This window comes from Capronia epimyces (assembly GCF_000585565.1).
Source record: "Capronia epimyces CBS 606.96 chromosome Unknown aczIQ-supercont1.8, whole genome shotgun sequence".
NCBI classification, from domain to species: Eukaryota; Fungi; Ascomycota; class Eurotiomycetes; order Chaetothyriales; family Herpotrichiellaceae; genus Capronia; species Capronia epimyces.
Genome location: NW_006912911.1, coordinates 1,109,469 through 1,121,788, shown reverse-complemented (window position 1 = coordinate 1,121,788; position 12,320 = coordinate 1,109,469). Strand labels below are relative to the sequence as shown.

General features: G+C 55.1%; 3 protein-coding genes across 3 annotated transcripts; 2 read left to right on the top strand and 1 right to left on the bottom strand.

Annotated features, from left to right (window-relative positions):
* Window positions 1-44: 44 nt before the first annotated feature.
* On the top strand, window positions 45-1,578 carry A1O3_08809 (uncharacterized protein; the record flags this gene model as incomplete). Its single annotated transcript, XM_007738905.1, has 4 exons — window positions 45-261; window positions 311-609; window positions 658-779; window positions 831-1,578. The coding sequence occupies 4 exons, from the start codon at window positions 45-47 to the stop codon at window positions 1,576-1,578; spliced, it is 1,386 nt and encodes a 461-aa protein (XP_007737095.1).
* A 1,057-nt stretch (window positions 1,579-2,635) lies between these two features.
* On the bottom strand, window positions 2,636-4,735 carry A1O3_08808 (uncharacterized protein; the record flags this gene model as incomplete). Its single annotated transcript, XM_007738904.1, has 1 exon — window positions 2,636-4,735. One exon carries the CDS (start codon window positions 4,733-4,735, stop codon window positions 2,636-2,638), a length of 2,100 nt encoding a protein of 699 aa, XP_007737094.1.
* A 5,179-nt stretch (window positions 4,736-9,914) lies between these two features.
* Window positions 9,915-12,088, top strand: A1O3_08807 (uncharacterized protein; the record flags this gene model as incomplete). The annotated part of the gene is made up of 3 exons (XM_007738903.1): window positions 9,915-10,008; window positions 10,065-10,271; window positions 10,338-12,088. 3 exons carry the CDS (start codon window positions 9,915-9,917, stop codon window positions 12,086-12,088), a joined length of 2,052 nt encoding a protein of 683 aa, XP_007737093.1.
* Window positions 12,089-12,320: the final 232 nt, after the last annotated feature.

The following is a 12,320-nucleotide window of genomic DNA, read 5'->3' as shown; positions in this document are numbered from 1 at the left end:
TTGTTCACCGGCCCCTGATTGACTAGACTTATCAACTCCGCCTTATGGGTGTCCGCAACCTATACGAGCCGGATGCGCGAAGCGATTCCCGACATGGCTTGCAAGAACAAGGAAGTGTGCGATCCGAATCAGTCAGTTCGTCGCATGATTCCGAAGCTAGCAATGTGCTCGTGCACACCGTGCTCGACTCTAATCGCCGCGACCTTTTCGCCTCGTATCCGGCCGTGACAGTACGCTACCCGATGGAAAGCGTGGACGAGTGTAAGGCTGCATCCACCGTGTACTGGAGATCTGGCACTCATACAGGCAGATGTGTATATTCAGAGGAACGAAGAACTCTTGCTCAAGATCCGCCCCGACGTCCAGCATCCGGTGCTTTCCGTTCTCTTTCCGTTGTCTATGCAGGACCCGGGACTTTTCAAGTGTTTCCTTGTTGGAGCCCAGAGTCTCTACGAATGGCGTCGCTTCCCTCACCAGGCTAAACCATCCCAAACCATGATGCGGATGCAGAGCGAAGCCATCTCATCCCTACAGAAACGCTTGGCCTTACCCGCAGCTCACATGGATGATGGTCTAGTACTATCAGTCCTGCATCTCATGGTTGCTGATGTGAGTTTCTACTTCTCCTGCGGCGAATTCGTCTGACAACGTTTAAAGGCATGTCTGCGGGATCTTCCGTCGCTGAAATCTCATTTAGGGGGTATCAGACAGATCTTAGCCTTGCGCGGAGGCCTCGGTACTTCACCTTCGCACCAGGCAGTGCGCGCCCTTCTCACAACGTAAGTTGACACACAACCCGTCAGCGCAACCCCTATCTAAATCCTATCCAGGGTCGAATTCTATGTCGCACTCGGTCAATATCTTCAGGTCAGTGCCGACGACCTGATCGCCGTCCCGAGCCAACGCATCCAGTATGTTCCTCATCCATTTCCACCAGACGTATGCCGCGACCTTTCATCGCTTCCTATCGGCCTTGCCGAAGCCGCCTTGTCCGGACGCATAAGCGTGCAGTGCATAAAACTCCTCACTTCGGTCGCACAATGGGCTCCTTTGATTGACGATCCGGAGTCGTCCCCTGATTCCAATCTAGATGCGCAGACCAGGTACTGCCGTCTCTTTTGTGAACCTAGGGAATTTTCCAGAAACGCTGTTGTCCTCCTCTTGTCCCTCCAACGAGCCGGGCTCACTTCTGGGATCGAGCACGTCATTTGTCTGGGGCTGGCAATTGCGGTCCGTCATCTGAGCGGAGAGAACCGCACCAACTTCTTTGACCACGCTACACTGGATGCTGTGATCATGAATGTCAAAGCCGTCGACACCCCAACGGTGCCAGAGTCCGAACTCATCATTTGGCTCGCCCTCGTCATCAACTGGAGAACCCAATCTGCGGGGCCTCAACCGATTGCCGACGACCTGCTAGACTATGTCATCGACTCTTTTCCGGCGTCACGAACATGGAAGTCAGTTTCTGTTATCAGTCGCAAATTCTTCTGGTTCGATCGCTTCCAATCAGAATGGGAGAAGTGTTGGCAGTGGGGTCTGCAGAGGTATCGACAGCGTTTCCTTGCCAGCAAGTGATCTTAACCTCGTGGGGTTGGTCATGGTATCAAATGATCTCTTTTGAGAAGGAAGTATTGATCTGTGATCGACTGTGACACATCCGAAAACCGCGGCAAGCCTACACCCTGGGCTAGGCATTGTAGTTCAACAGACTAGCACTTTCGGAATTAATCATTTCTCTGACAGTGGCACAAAAAGGCGTGCCCAGTTCCGCACTGGCCAGGACCTGACGCCTGACCACAATTGCAAAGCTCCAGGGTCTCAACCGATAAAATTGCTCTTTTGCTAGGCACAATATGAGGTGACGACGCTCAATGGGCATGGGCGCTTTCAATGCGGTCTGCGTATTCGGTCTCTTCCTACCTGCAACAACACGGATAGAGGAAGCAGTGTTTCTACGGGCAAATGGAGCGGCCAAGACAACGAGGCACAGAAAAGGATAGGCGTCTTGAATAGCAATGCCTGGGTCGGATTCTGAATCGGTCGCATCTCGCATCGAGGCTGCGACTAAGTGGATTCTCCCTAAGCTGGCTTTGCTATGCTATGCTATACGGAGTACCTGGGGACTCTTGTCCACCGGTTCAGAAGCCACCGACCATCCGGGGTGGTGATTGCTGGCGCTGCTACATGGTACTACAGTGCAACAGTGCAATCATGTTGTCGTTCGTGGTTGTTTTGCGAGGCAAGGAAGAGGCAAACATGTGGTATCGTATCCCAACCTCTCAAACAAGACTGGAGTGGGAGCAGACAACAAACAACAAGAGTGGTATCTCAGGAGTATCAACGCCCATATCGAACCGGGCTCCAACCGTGCCCATCAATCCGACACATTGCTCCAGCGCTACAAACGCAGCAGTTAGCAATTTGTGGTTGTTGTGATGGAGGAGGCGCCGAGAACACCCCCAGGGAAAGATGCTAACCTAATAGATTCATCAAGCTTTGTGGTAGTCGAGTGAAGAAACTTGCCGTGGGGCAACATCTTGGAAAAACGTAGCAGGGCCGTTTCGGTTTTCGCTTCGTCGACAAAAGGGAAACAGGTTGTATATTTACAAAGCCAGAGTCGCGGGTGGTCAAATCAGATCTGGCAGACATCGTTCTTCTTCATGGCCTTGGCAAGCATCAGCTTCCTCATCCACTCGATTCGTTCCTTGGATGTGTCGACGGCAAAGTGATGAGACTTTGTCTTATCAAACAGTTTGCGACCTGGCGTAAGTTTCTCGTCAGGAAGGAGGGAGAATGTGAACGTCTGGCTCGCGGACTGCATTTTGCCCTGACCGAGGAGGCTCTTCTTGAACGCGGCGCTCAGTTTCGAACCCGACGCTTGGGCATAGGCGTGCAGCGTGTATGCATCCACGTCGATGGCCTCGAGGGGAGCAGCATCGGGATAGTGTGTCTCATGCATGGTAAGCTTGCTACCGACCAAAGTGCAGAAATTGTCCTGCCACTCGTGGCGGAGCATGCGAGTCGTCCGACGTTTGCGCATCCAACCCTGATGGTTGACGAGGTCGGATTCAGTCACTCTGGCCTGAGCATCGTTCTCCTTGACCGGTGCCACGGATGGGGTGAAAGACGTCTGTCGAAAGTGCCGCCGAGGTTGAAGGGGTGGCGGTGGAGGAGGGGAATTTTGAGCGGATGCACAACGTTGTATCGGTTCCGGGCAGGCTGCATAGGGTGTGGCGCCATAGCGCATCTCTGGAGGGACAGATTGAGACACATCGCGTTGGCAAGGATCGATGGCCACGACGGTGACAGGCAGATCTGTGGCTGACATCGGAGTGTCAAGCCGGTAGATATCGGCTGGAGAAGCAACGCCACCATAGTGATATGGATCACCCTGCAGTTGGGCTTTGAGCTGAACCTGGATTTGAGTGGGCTGTTGGAAAGCAGGGAGCGGTGTCCTGGACGGGCTTTCAACCTTGCTTTCGCCCGCGGGGATGGTGAGCTTGGGTAATTCCCGAAGGTGTTCGGCGAGGTGGGCCGACTTGGAGGCGAATGAAGCGGAAGCCGCCGGAGGAGGTGATGGATTGGACGAGTGAGAGGGGGAGTGGATATGCTGGAAGTTGAGGAATTGTCTGACGCCCTCCTGAGCATCACGAGGCTGGACTTCACTCAGAGCTTCGGGGGTGATCTTGAGGGCGGAGGGGCCAAGGGCATCTGAGGAGCCAACGACCGAGGGAAGTGCTTCAGAAGGCGCCTCAGAGATGGGTCGGCGGGCATCTTCCTCAAATGCTCTCTGCATGCGGAGAATCCTCCGCTGTTGTTTTTGCCATTTGGGGCAGTCTTCGCCTTTGGAGCACTTGTGCTCTCTGGGAAGGACCTGCTCGATGCCCACAATGGACACAGACTCGGCAGGGGTCACAGTGTCGACCTGCCGAGCCCGGCGGCGGGAGCGAGAGCGGTCGGGAGTCAACACTTGGCATTCACCGGAACGAGGAGGCGGTTGAAGCGCCATCGGACTTTTGGTGCTTCTCGAGGGCGTTCGGGACAGAAGAGTGTCTGGCGAGATCATACTGCTATTGCGAAGCTGATGAATGGAGCTCATGACTCGGTGTCGTTTACCAAAGGAGCTGATGTCGAGCTCCTTCAGATCCTCAAACTGCAGGTCGATCAAAACACTGCCGGAAATGTCGTGAATGAGGAACTTTTCAACGACGCCAGGCTCGAAGCCGGATTCGGCCATCCAGTCGGCAACCTGCCGGGGAGTCCAGTCGCGTACCTGGGACTCGTCGAGCTGTGCGACGGCGGTGTTCAGAGCGCCGATGGATTTCGCAGCAGTCTTTGGTTCCCGGACGGGTGCCAGGCCGATGAAAACATCATCATCAGGATTGCTTAGGATTTCTGGGTTATGCCGAAAGGGATGCCGCCCCGGAGGGCCTCCGGCCACCGCGGCCTCGTGATCAAAGTGGAATTCGAAGCTACTTAGACCGCCCGAGCCAGGCGGCGTAGGCAGCTCTTCCTGGCTTGACACGGTGGACTGGCTGTCGTCATCCAGGGAGTCCCACGGAGGTTGAGCGGAATCAGAGTCATCCTCGCTGTCTGTGTCGAAGATTTCGGTTGCTTCTGACACAGGGCGAGGGATGATCATAGCAGGGTTTAGGAATGAGAGCGTGGAAGGCTTCTGAAGCATTTCAACAGACTGCGACTGCAGCAGTTGGGAGGGAAAAGACCACTCCATACCGGGACAGAGACACAGTACGGACGCAGAGTCAGAGATATCGAGGATGAAGGGGCAGACATGGTGGAGATGGAGGTTCGAGCGGGAAGGAGATATGTATAGCAGGTGTTGATGGGAAACGGACGCGGGCGGTTACCAGGGTTGAGGCCCGGTGTGACGAGGGGAGGAGATGCAGCCAGGACAGATGCATGAGATGGGGTCGCAGGACGATGGGACCGACTAGCGGGTTGGGATAGGATGCTGGAGATGTGAAACGCAGTCAAGAGAGCCAGTGAGTGTACACAGCAGAAATGCAGGCTGGGTAGAGGCCGGTATAGGCTGGCGGCAAGAGAGCAGTGATCCAATAGAGGCGCATGCTATGAAAAGTACGCGCTGAGGAGGAGAAGGTGCAAGGTGCAAGATGCAAGGAGGAAGGAAGGAGGAAGGAGACCAGGCACCGGCCGCCCGCAGCGCAGCGCAGGCGGGGCGAAGGAGGCTAACGAGGCTAGCGGGCAGTAGCGGGCAGTAGCGGGCCAGTCAGCGGGCGACTCAGCGACCAGGCATCGCCAAGCACTCTTATCCCCCGCATCTGCACCAATGGCGACGGATGATGGCCAGCTTCCAAAAATACCCCTCCAGTAGATCGACCCGGCACTGTAGCCTGGAATAGCATCTGGCGCTTCTGACTCGCCCTTTCTGCCTGGCTCGAGCCGACTTCCTTGCGGAAGGCCCTTCCTCCCATTAGCACTACTCGGTACTATATTCCTTCCTCCAGCTAGTTAACTACCTTGGCACCTGAGGTACAGAGTTACGTACTCCGTACTCTGTAGGTGGTGTAGACCTACCTAGGTATAGAGGCCCGCCCAGCGTCCAGTGCCCAGTGCCCAGTGCCCAGTACCAGTGTCCACGGTTGCTGAGGCCCTGTCCGTCCCGGCCCGTTGCCCTCGGCGGTCTCTCTCCTCTGTGTGCGGTGTACCAAGTACGGAGGACTGAATGCTTTTCCCCAACCTCCTCATCATCTCTGCCCGTGTTTCGTGCTGGCGGATTTTCTATTGGTTGCTGGTCGAACAATTCACCTATGCTCCGTAACTCCGTACTCTGTCCTGTGGACTGAGCGCTCACCCTGAATCTGAACTGCGCGGCGAGCCCCGCCGCAAAGACTACCACCGTTCCCCTGCTGATCTCAACCAGTCCTCCGACCCAGCACTTTCTCCATGTGACTAAAGTCACAGAATCCCCACAAGCGCTGTCACGATGATGAGCCATACCAGTCGCTGCCTGTGGGGAGACTTGTGACTAGCACCCATCGTTGGGCCTTACTAAGGCCTGTCCTATCTGTCGATGACAGATAACGGATAACGGCCACCAGCTTCGAGCATGCAAGAATCACAAAATGCTTCCACAACTGCCAGCTGTGCACCAAGCCATTGCCGGGAGTGTCACCTCGAGACGAGTTGGGCGGAATACGAAGTAGAATGGGGGTCTCTAGGTTCGAGGCAGGCGGTCCTGAATCTTCCCTTCACACATACTGAGAGTTCCAGCTTCGGCGGGTCCTGCCGGCAGATGAACGCTTGACGCCGGATGACCCAGCCATTTGTTGCGTAGCGACAGGCTATTGAAGTTAGTGTGGGGAGCCGTCTCCGTCCTCGTACCGGGTTCTAGCGAGTGTTGCTCGCGCGCCGAGTCACTGTGAGTCTACGGAGCACTGGAAACAAGACTTTCTCGTGTGCTCTCAAGAGAGACAAGCTATCGCGTACACTCGATCTTTCCGCCTCCAGTATGTTCTCGCGGTCTGTTTGCGCATGTGAGCCCAAATAGTCGGGCCGAAATGGATACATCTGGGTTCATTTGCAATATTTGGCCCATCCTCTGGCGGTCACATTGACATCCCAAGAACTCCTGGACCAATGGTGATACGATACTTCGCTGTCGTCATGTTGTGCAACGTGTCGACGAAAATGGGCTGGATGGAACAAATTGTCCCTCGTGGTAAGATCTACCTTTCTGCACATGGCAGCCACACAATGCTCGTCCTTGACAGCGGTGAGCCCACCGCTACTCGCCGGTACCATGGTAAGAGGCTAGAACTATACGTGGCTGTGGTACCTTTGAGTCAAGTCATACAGAAACCAGCAGTACAAGGGTACATTCAGCGGTCTTGTATCCTTACAGCTGCCCCCTCACCCTGAGAGGGGAAGAAATGTGTGCCGACAACATTTGATTGTGGGCCACAAGAATCAGATGCTGAGGGATGCCACAGGCAGGGTCCAGTGGCCTCGATTTGTTCACAGGAGCTCCGTGGGAAACTCAGCAGGACGAGGTCAAAGTATATCAAGCTGACATTCAGCATATCTGTACTCCGTATATTATCTCATGTCCTTTCTCGAGGTGGAGGCATGCAGGCGGCCGCATAGGGAACCAGGTTGCCGGTCTTATCGGAATGACACCTGCGTGTCGCGGAGACCGCGGACCGTCACATATTGATGGATCGAAGGCACCGCTTCTCGAATTGCATACGATGACTACAACGGTGAAGAGAAGATAATGAGGAGGTTGGGTATGATGTGATGGAAATCCCTTGCGTGCAGGAAAGTCAAGGTATGTGGGAAAGCAAGTGGGACGGAGGGAAACCCCAGCTTTCGCCGGACTGGATTGGGTGGTACAGTCCCGTCACGACATCGGAAATGTCACCGTGATTGCCGGGGGGGCCTGCGAGAGGGGCCCCGACTGTACGCTGCAGATAGACCAGTTGACACGCCAAGTATCAAAGCAAGATACGGAGTACTCGGGCAGACTGACATTGGAAAGTCTGAGAAAGACTCAGCAGATGCAATCTTTCAGTAACTGAGACATGTAGACTAGGACAGTTCTGGTATTGGAAACACCGACGACTGGGCTGTCCTGGATGAATCGCGGAATCGATGCCCACAGATCAATGTGCACCCAACATATGGGTCTTCCAAATTGACAGTTCCAGCATGACCATGACGGCAACCAGGGAAGGGTTCAAGTTCAAGAAGTCGACGCAGAAGCAGTTCTAAAAAAAGGCCAGGCACTGTACGAAAGCAGATACGGAACACCCTCGGTAAGGTAGGTACAGGTAGGTTAACGACTAGGTAGGTAGGTAGAGAGCGGCAGTGAGGGGAAGTGTACAGAGTACGGAGGGATAGATACGGAGTAAGGTGAGGCAAGAACTTGAAGGCGTTGATAGAGGGAGTGGAGCCAAGCTTGCCCGCAGTGAAGCACTGACCAGGCACTAAGAGTATTAGTTGGTCTCCACACCCCCTTGAAACCGAGGCCGGCCAGGCTATACCCGTCCTTGGTTAGCGGCTGGTGGACTTGGCATTGCGGTTGGTCCCCGTTCCTCCCGCACCGTTCGACAACCCAGATTGAACTTCACTCAAGCAGGGAAAGACCTGTATGCAACACTTGCTCCCGTCCAGGGTAGCTTGAGCACTAAGCTCAGTAACCTGCCTCCTCGACACGGCTCGACTGTCCTCCTCCAATCGATAGTCCTCTTCCTCCTATCTCCTCCTGCATCCTGCACACCATCGGCCACTCTCCAACTCTGCCTACGTCTGCTCCGGCCACAACTGCTCCCCCGGTCGAGCTGCTACCCCAAGCACCAAAGCTGCGTGGCCCGTGATGACAGATTGTACCCGTACAGAAGAGAGGGGAAAAGATTCCAGACTGTTACACTCTCGCAGGGTTCGCACTGATCGGCAATGTGATTGCACACGTTATGTGGAAGAAAAATGTGGTAGAAGTCGCCAATAGTAGCAGCAACAGGCAAAGAATTCCGTCTTTTGGTGACTCGAGATGTGTAGGGTCCGACTACTGCATCTTTCCGTTTGGCTCCCGACCCCGGCAGCACTCCAAGGATGCGGGCAAGCGAGATGTCCCCTCTCGCGCCGTCACTCTCTGTCGCCATTGTTGTCGGAACTTCCAAACGAACGCTCTCCGAGACTTGTACGGATACAGTACGTTCAGGATTGCATGGTCAACCGCATGGCAGTGTCTGTGCGCTGGCCGTGCTCAATTGTCCTTCTCCTAAGGTCTGGTGACGCTCTGCTGGTTCGTCCCGGACGCTGGTACCTCTCGGGTACAACCGCTGCAACGCTGTCGCCACGAAAATCAGTTGTAGCTTCCGAGTGCCACCGCCTGGCTTGGGCCTTGGTCTCGACCGCACATGACTTCTCGCGGCTCAGTCCCACCTCGGAACATCTGGGAGATAATTGTGGCTTCATGTGTGATGCTGACGCGCCTACTCATAGCAGGCATTCCCGCTTTTCCTCCGCGCTTGAGCAGAAACGGCTAACCAGACCAGCCTGCGAGCCTGCATTATGTCGGGGGTTGGCAATTGATCTCCAGTCGACCACAGACCGATTCGGCCATGGTATGAGAATCTCATGACCAGGGTAAAACATGTACAAGGGACAGGGGTAGCATGCAGCCATGGGGACAGCAGCGCTAACTGACCTGCCTCCAAGCACTCGTTGAAGCTGTCGAGGTCTAATCTTAGCCTCGAAGCGCCATCCCATGCCCCTCCGTCCAATCATCAGCTTAACCTCCCACACTTCATGCTCATTCCTTCTTGGTTGCTGCACACTATCGATCGACTCCAATCGACCGATATTGACTGACCTGCCTCTAGAATGACCCATTCGACCAACCTGCTCAATGTTCAATCATGCAATTCCCCCTCCTCCACCATGTCGTCCACCAATGCCCGCAGGGCGTTTCCAGACACGTTCGCGATATTCATAGATACAACACCTCCAACGTGTGCCGGCCTTCCCTCTCATTCGTCCCTCACGGCAAACATCGTTTCCTACCATCTGTCCCTTCACCAGACCAGCACGGAGCCTCATCAAGCCGCATGACATTGATATCTTGCGTTCCAAATTTAGCTCTCACCACAACTCCAGACCATCGAACTCTCTCATATACATCATCCACAGCCGATGTTGCCGTGACTTCCTCCACGGCAGCTCGTTGCCCTCGCTGTTGTCCCTTCCCCTCGTCGACTATTCCTCCATAGACGTGCGAACACTGCTGGCCAGTATTCGCGACCACTCCCTCGTAATAGTTCACAGCAGCGCGGTTCACGGTTCGCCCTTTGTCATCGTCGGGCTCGGTATCTGTGGTTTCACCCGGGGTTTTATGCCACAATCAACTAGTCAACCTTGTGGCATCAGCGATGGTTTCCGCACACGAGAAGAAGGCTGTTGCGCCAGCGACCAAGGACTCGCCGTCGACCAAGTCCTCCAAGATGCATAGGAGGTCAAGATCTGGTAAGTTCCTCGCCGCAAGGCTCCACCTCCAGCAGCTCTCACTAAGGAACAACAAGGCTGCTTCACATGTCGTCTGAGACGGAAGAAGTGTGATGAGGGCAAACCGAAATGCAAGGCTTGCCGACACTTGGGCCTTGAATGCGAATACAAACGGCCTCATTGGTGGGGCAACAACGAGAACCGGAGAAAACATAAGGAACTCATCAAGGCGGTCATCAAGAGGACGAAGACAAATGAAAAGAGCTTGGCTGCCCAAAGTCAATGTACGACTGGACCTCCTGCTCCTCCCTCTTCCAGCCTCTTGAGCCTATGTCTAACATCCGACCCAGATACCCTAGGCAGCACGACGAGAGACGCCGAGGAAGATTCGCCAGATGATTACGACACTGCCTTTGACCCATCGTTTGCCACCCCCCCTGGCATGTACGACCCTTATTCCGGGAACCTATATATGCCGCCCCCAGAGCCCTGCGACCCTGGTTATCCGTGGGAAGTCGACGTGAAGACCGAGCGTCACACCTATGTAAACGACGAACTCACTCGTCGAGACTCTACGATATCAACCTTCAGCACTCTTGTCCCTCCGCCTGCCCATGCCATGCTGCCATCCTACACCGGTGATGACTGGGTGCAGCACGACTTCTACGAGAGCCGACAGGATTCATGGAGCGGAGAGGAAAATTTGGACTTCAACTTCTTCGACTTTTCCGCTGTCGCACAACCGGCTCGACCTCAATGTTCTACCGTCCAGCTCGAAGACTACGACCGTCCGCTTTTCGACCACTTGCTCGAAGATGTGCTGCCGCTGCTGTTTCCCGTCTTGGAAGCAAACCAACACGGTTCCGTCCGCGCAGATGTGATCCTGCCAGCTCTGGAAAACAACAAGGCATATCTGCACTCCTGCCTGCTCGCTGCCGCCACTCACTTGAAGGCTACCCAGCCATCCTCAAGTTCCACTGCTGAGGATGATGCCATGCGCCACAAACTTGCCTTCGTGTCGATCGTGGTTGAAGCACTCAACAACGATACCCACCACACGGAGATGTTGGACGCTCTACTGGGGATGATCGCCTTACAGGGGTGCGTTGGCTTGGCCACCGACATGGAGAAGGAGTTCCAGATACCCTGGCACCAACACTTCCAAGCCGCCACCGACATTGTGCAGAAGCTCAACCTGCCATCGATTCTTGAAGGCCTCTGTCAGACGGGAGGCCACCCGCCCTTCAATATGACCTTGACCGCCTGGATCGATATCCTCGGAGCAACCATGCTCGGGAAAGCACCCAAGTTTTCCAACACGTACCGGAACCTGTTCTTTGCCAGCGCCACGACGGGACTGGAAAAGCTGATGGGCTGTAATGACCTTGTGATGTATCTTTTGTCGGAAGTCGCCTGCCTCGACTCCCTCAAGGTTGAGGGGAAGCTCGACGACATCGGAATGTGCAGCCACATCACCTCGCTCGCCCAAACGCTGGACCAGATCGAACCCAGTGAGCCGCTGCAAGTCCCTTACTCCAAATCTGGTGCTCTTCGACCCAAGCAACTATCAAAGAATATCACGGCGCTTTTCCGCAAGGCTGTCCGTGTGTACCTTTGCTCCCTGGTCCCCGACCACAATCGCCACCAACCGGCCACTGTCAGTCTCGTTGCGCAGATGGCCGAGCTGCTTCAGTATATCCCCTCAGGACCTAGTGGTTTCGACCGCTGCCTGGTGTGGCCCCTACTGATCGGCGGGGTGAACTCGATTCCCGCGTCCCCGTTCCGCAGAGCCCTTTCGGAGCGGTGCGAGCTGCTGGGAGATGCGGCCGATCATGGAGCTTTTGGCCGGATGGTGCGCCTGCTGCACGAAGTGTGGAGAAGGAACGATGACATGGCCATCTCGGCAGGTGTCTGCGAAGCCACCCCTGTGACTGCCGGGAGCCCTGGAGGTTCGATATCGACGCCGATCGCTGCCGGCACAGCCTCGACTGGAAGCGCTCTGGGAAACCCAGCCTCTTCAACGACGACGAAACCGAGGAATCAGAACGTCCACTGGCGGGACGTGATGCAGCAAAACGGATGGGATTTTCTCCTGATATGATGGGGGCGGTGTTGTCGTTCATGGAACTCGATCTCTTGATGCGTCGGCTGGTCTCGATGACCGGTCGGCCGAGGTTGATTTTGTTTGAGTTGGCACAGCGTCTCCATTGATCAGGACGAACCACACTCATTTCACCCACCCGGTTGTTCCTTTATCAAGGGCGACCACTGGGTTTTGGTCAGTTTCTTGACCTTATGACATCCCATCAGCATCGAATCTTTTCTGGCAAAGG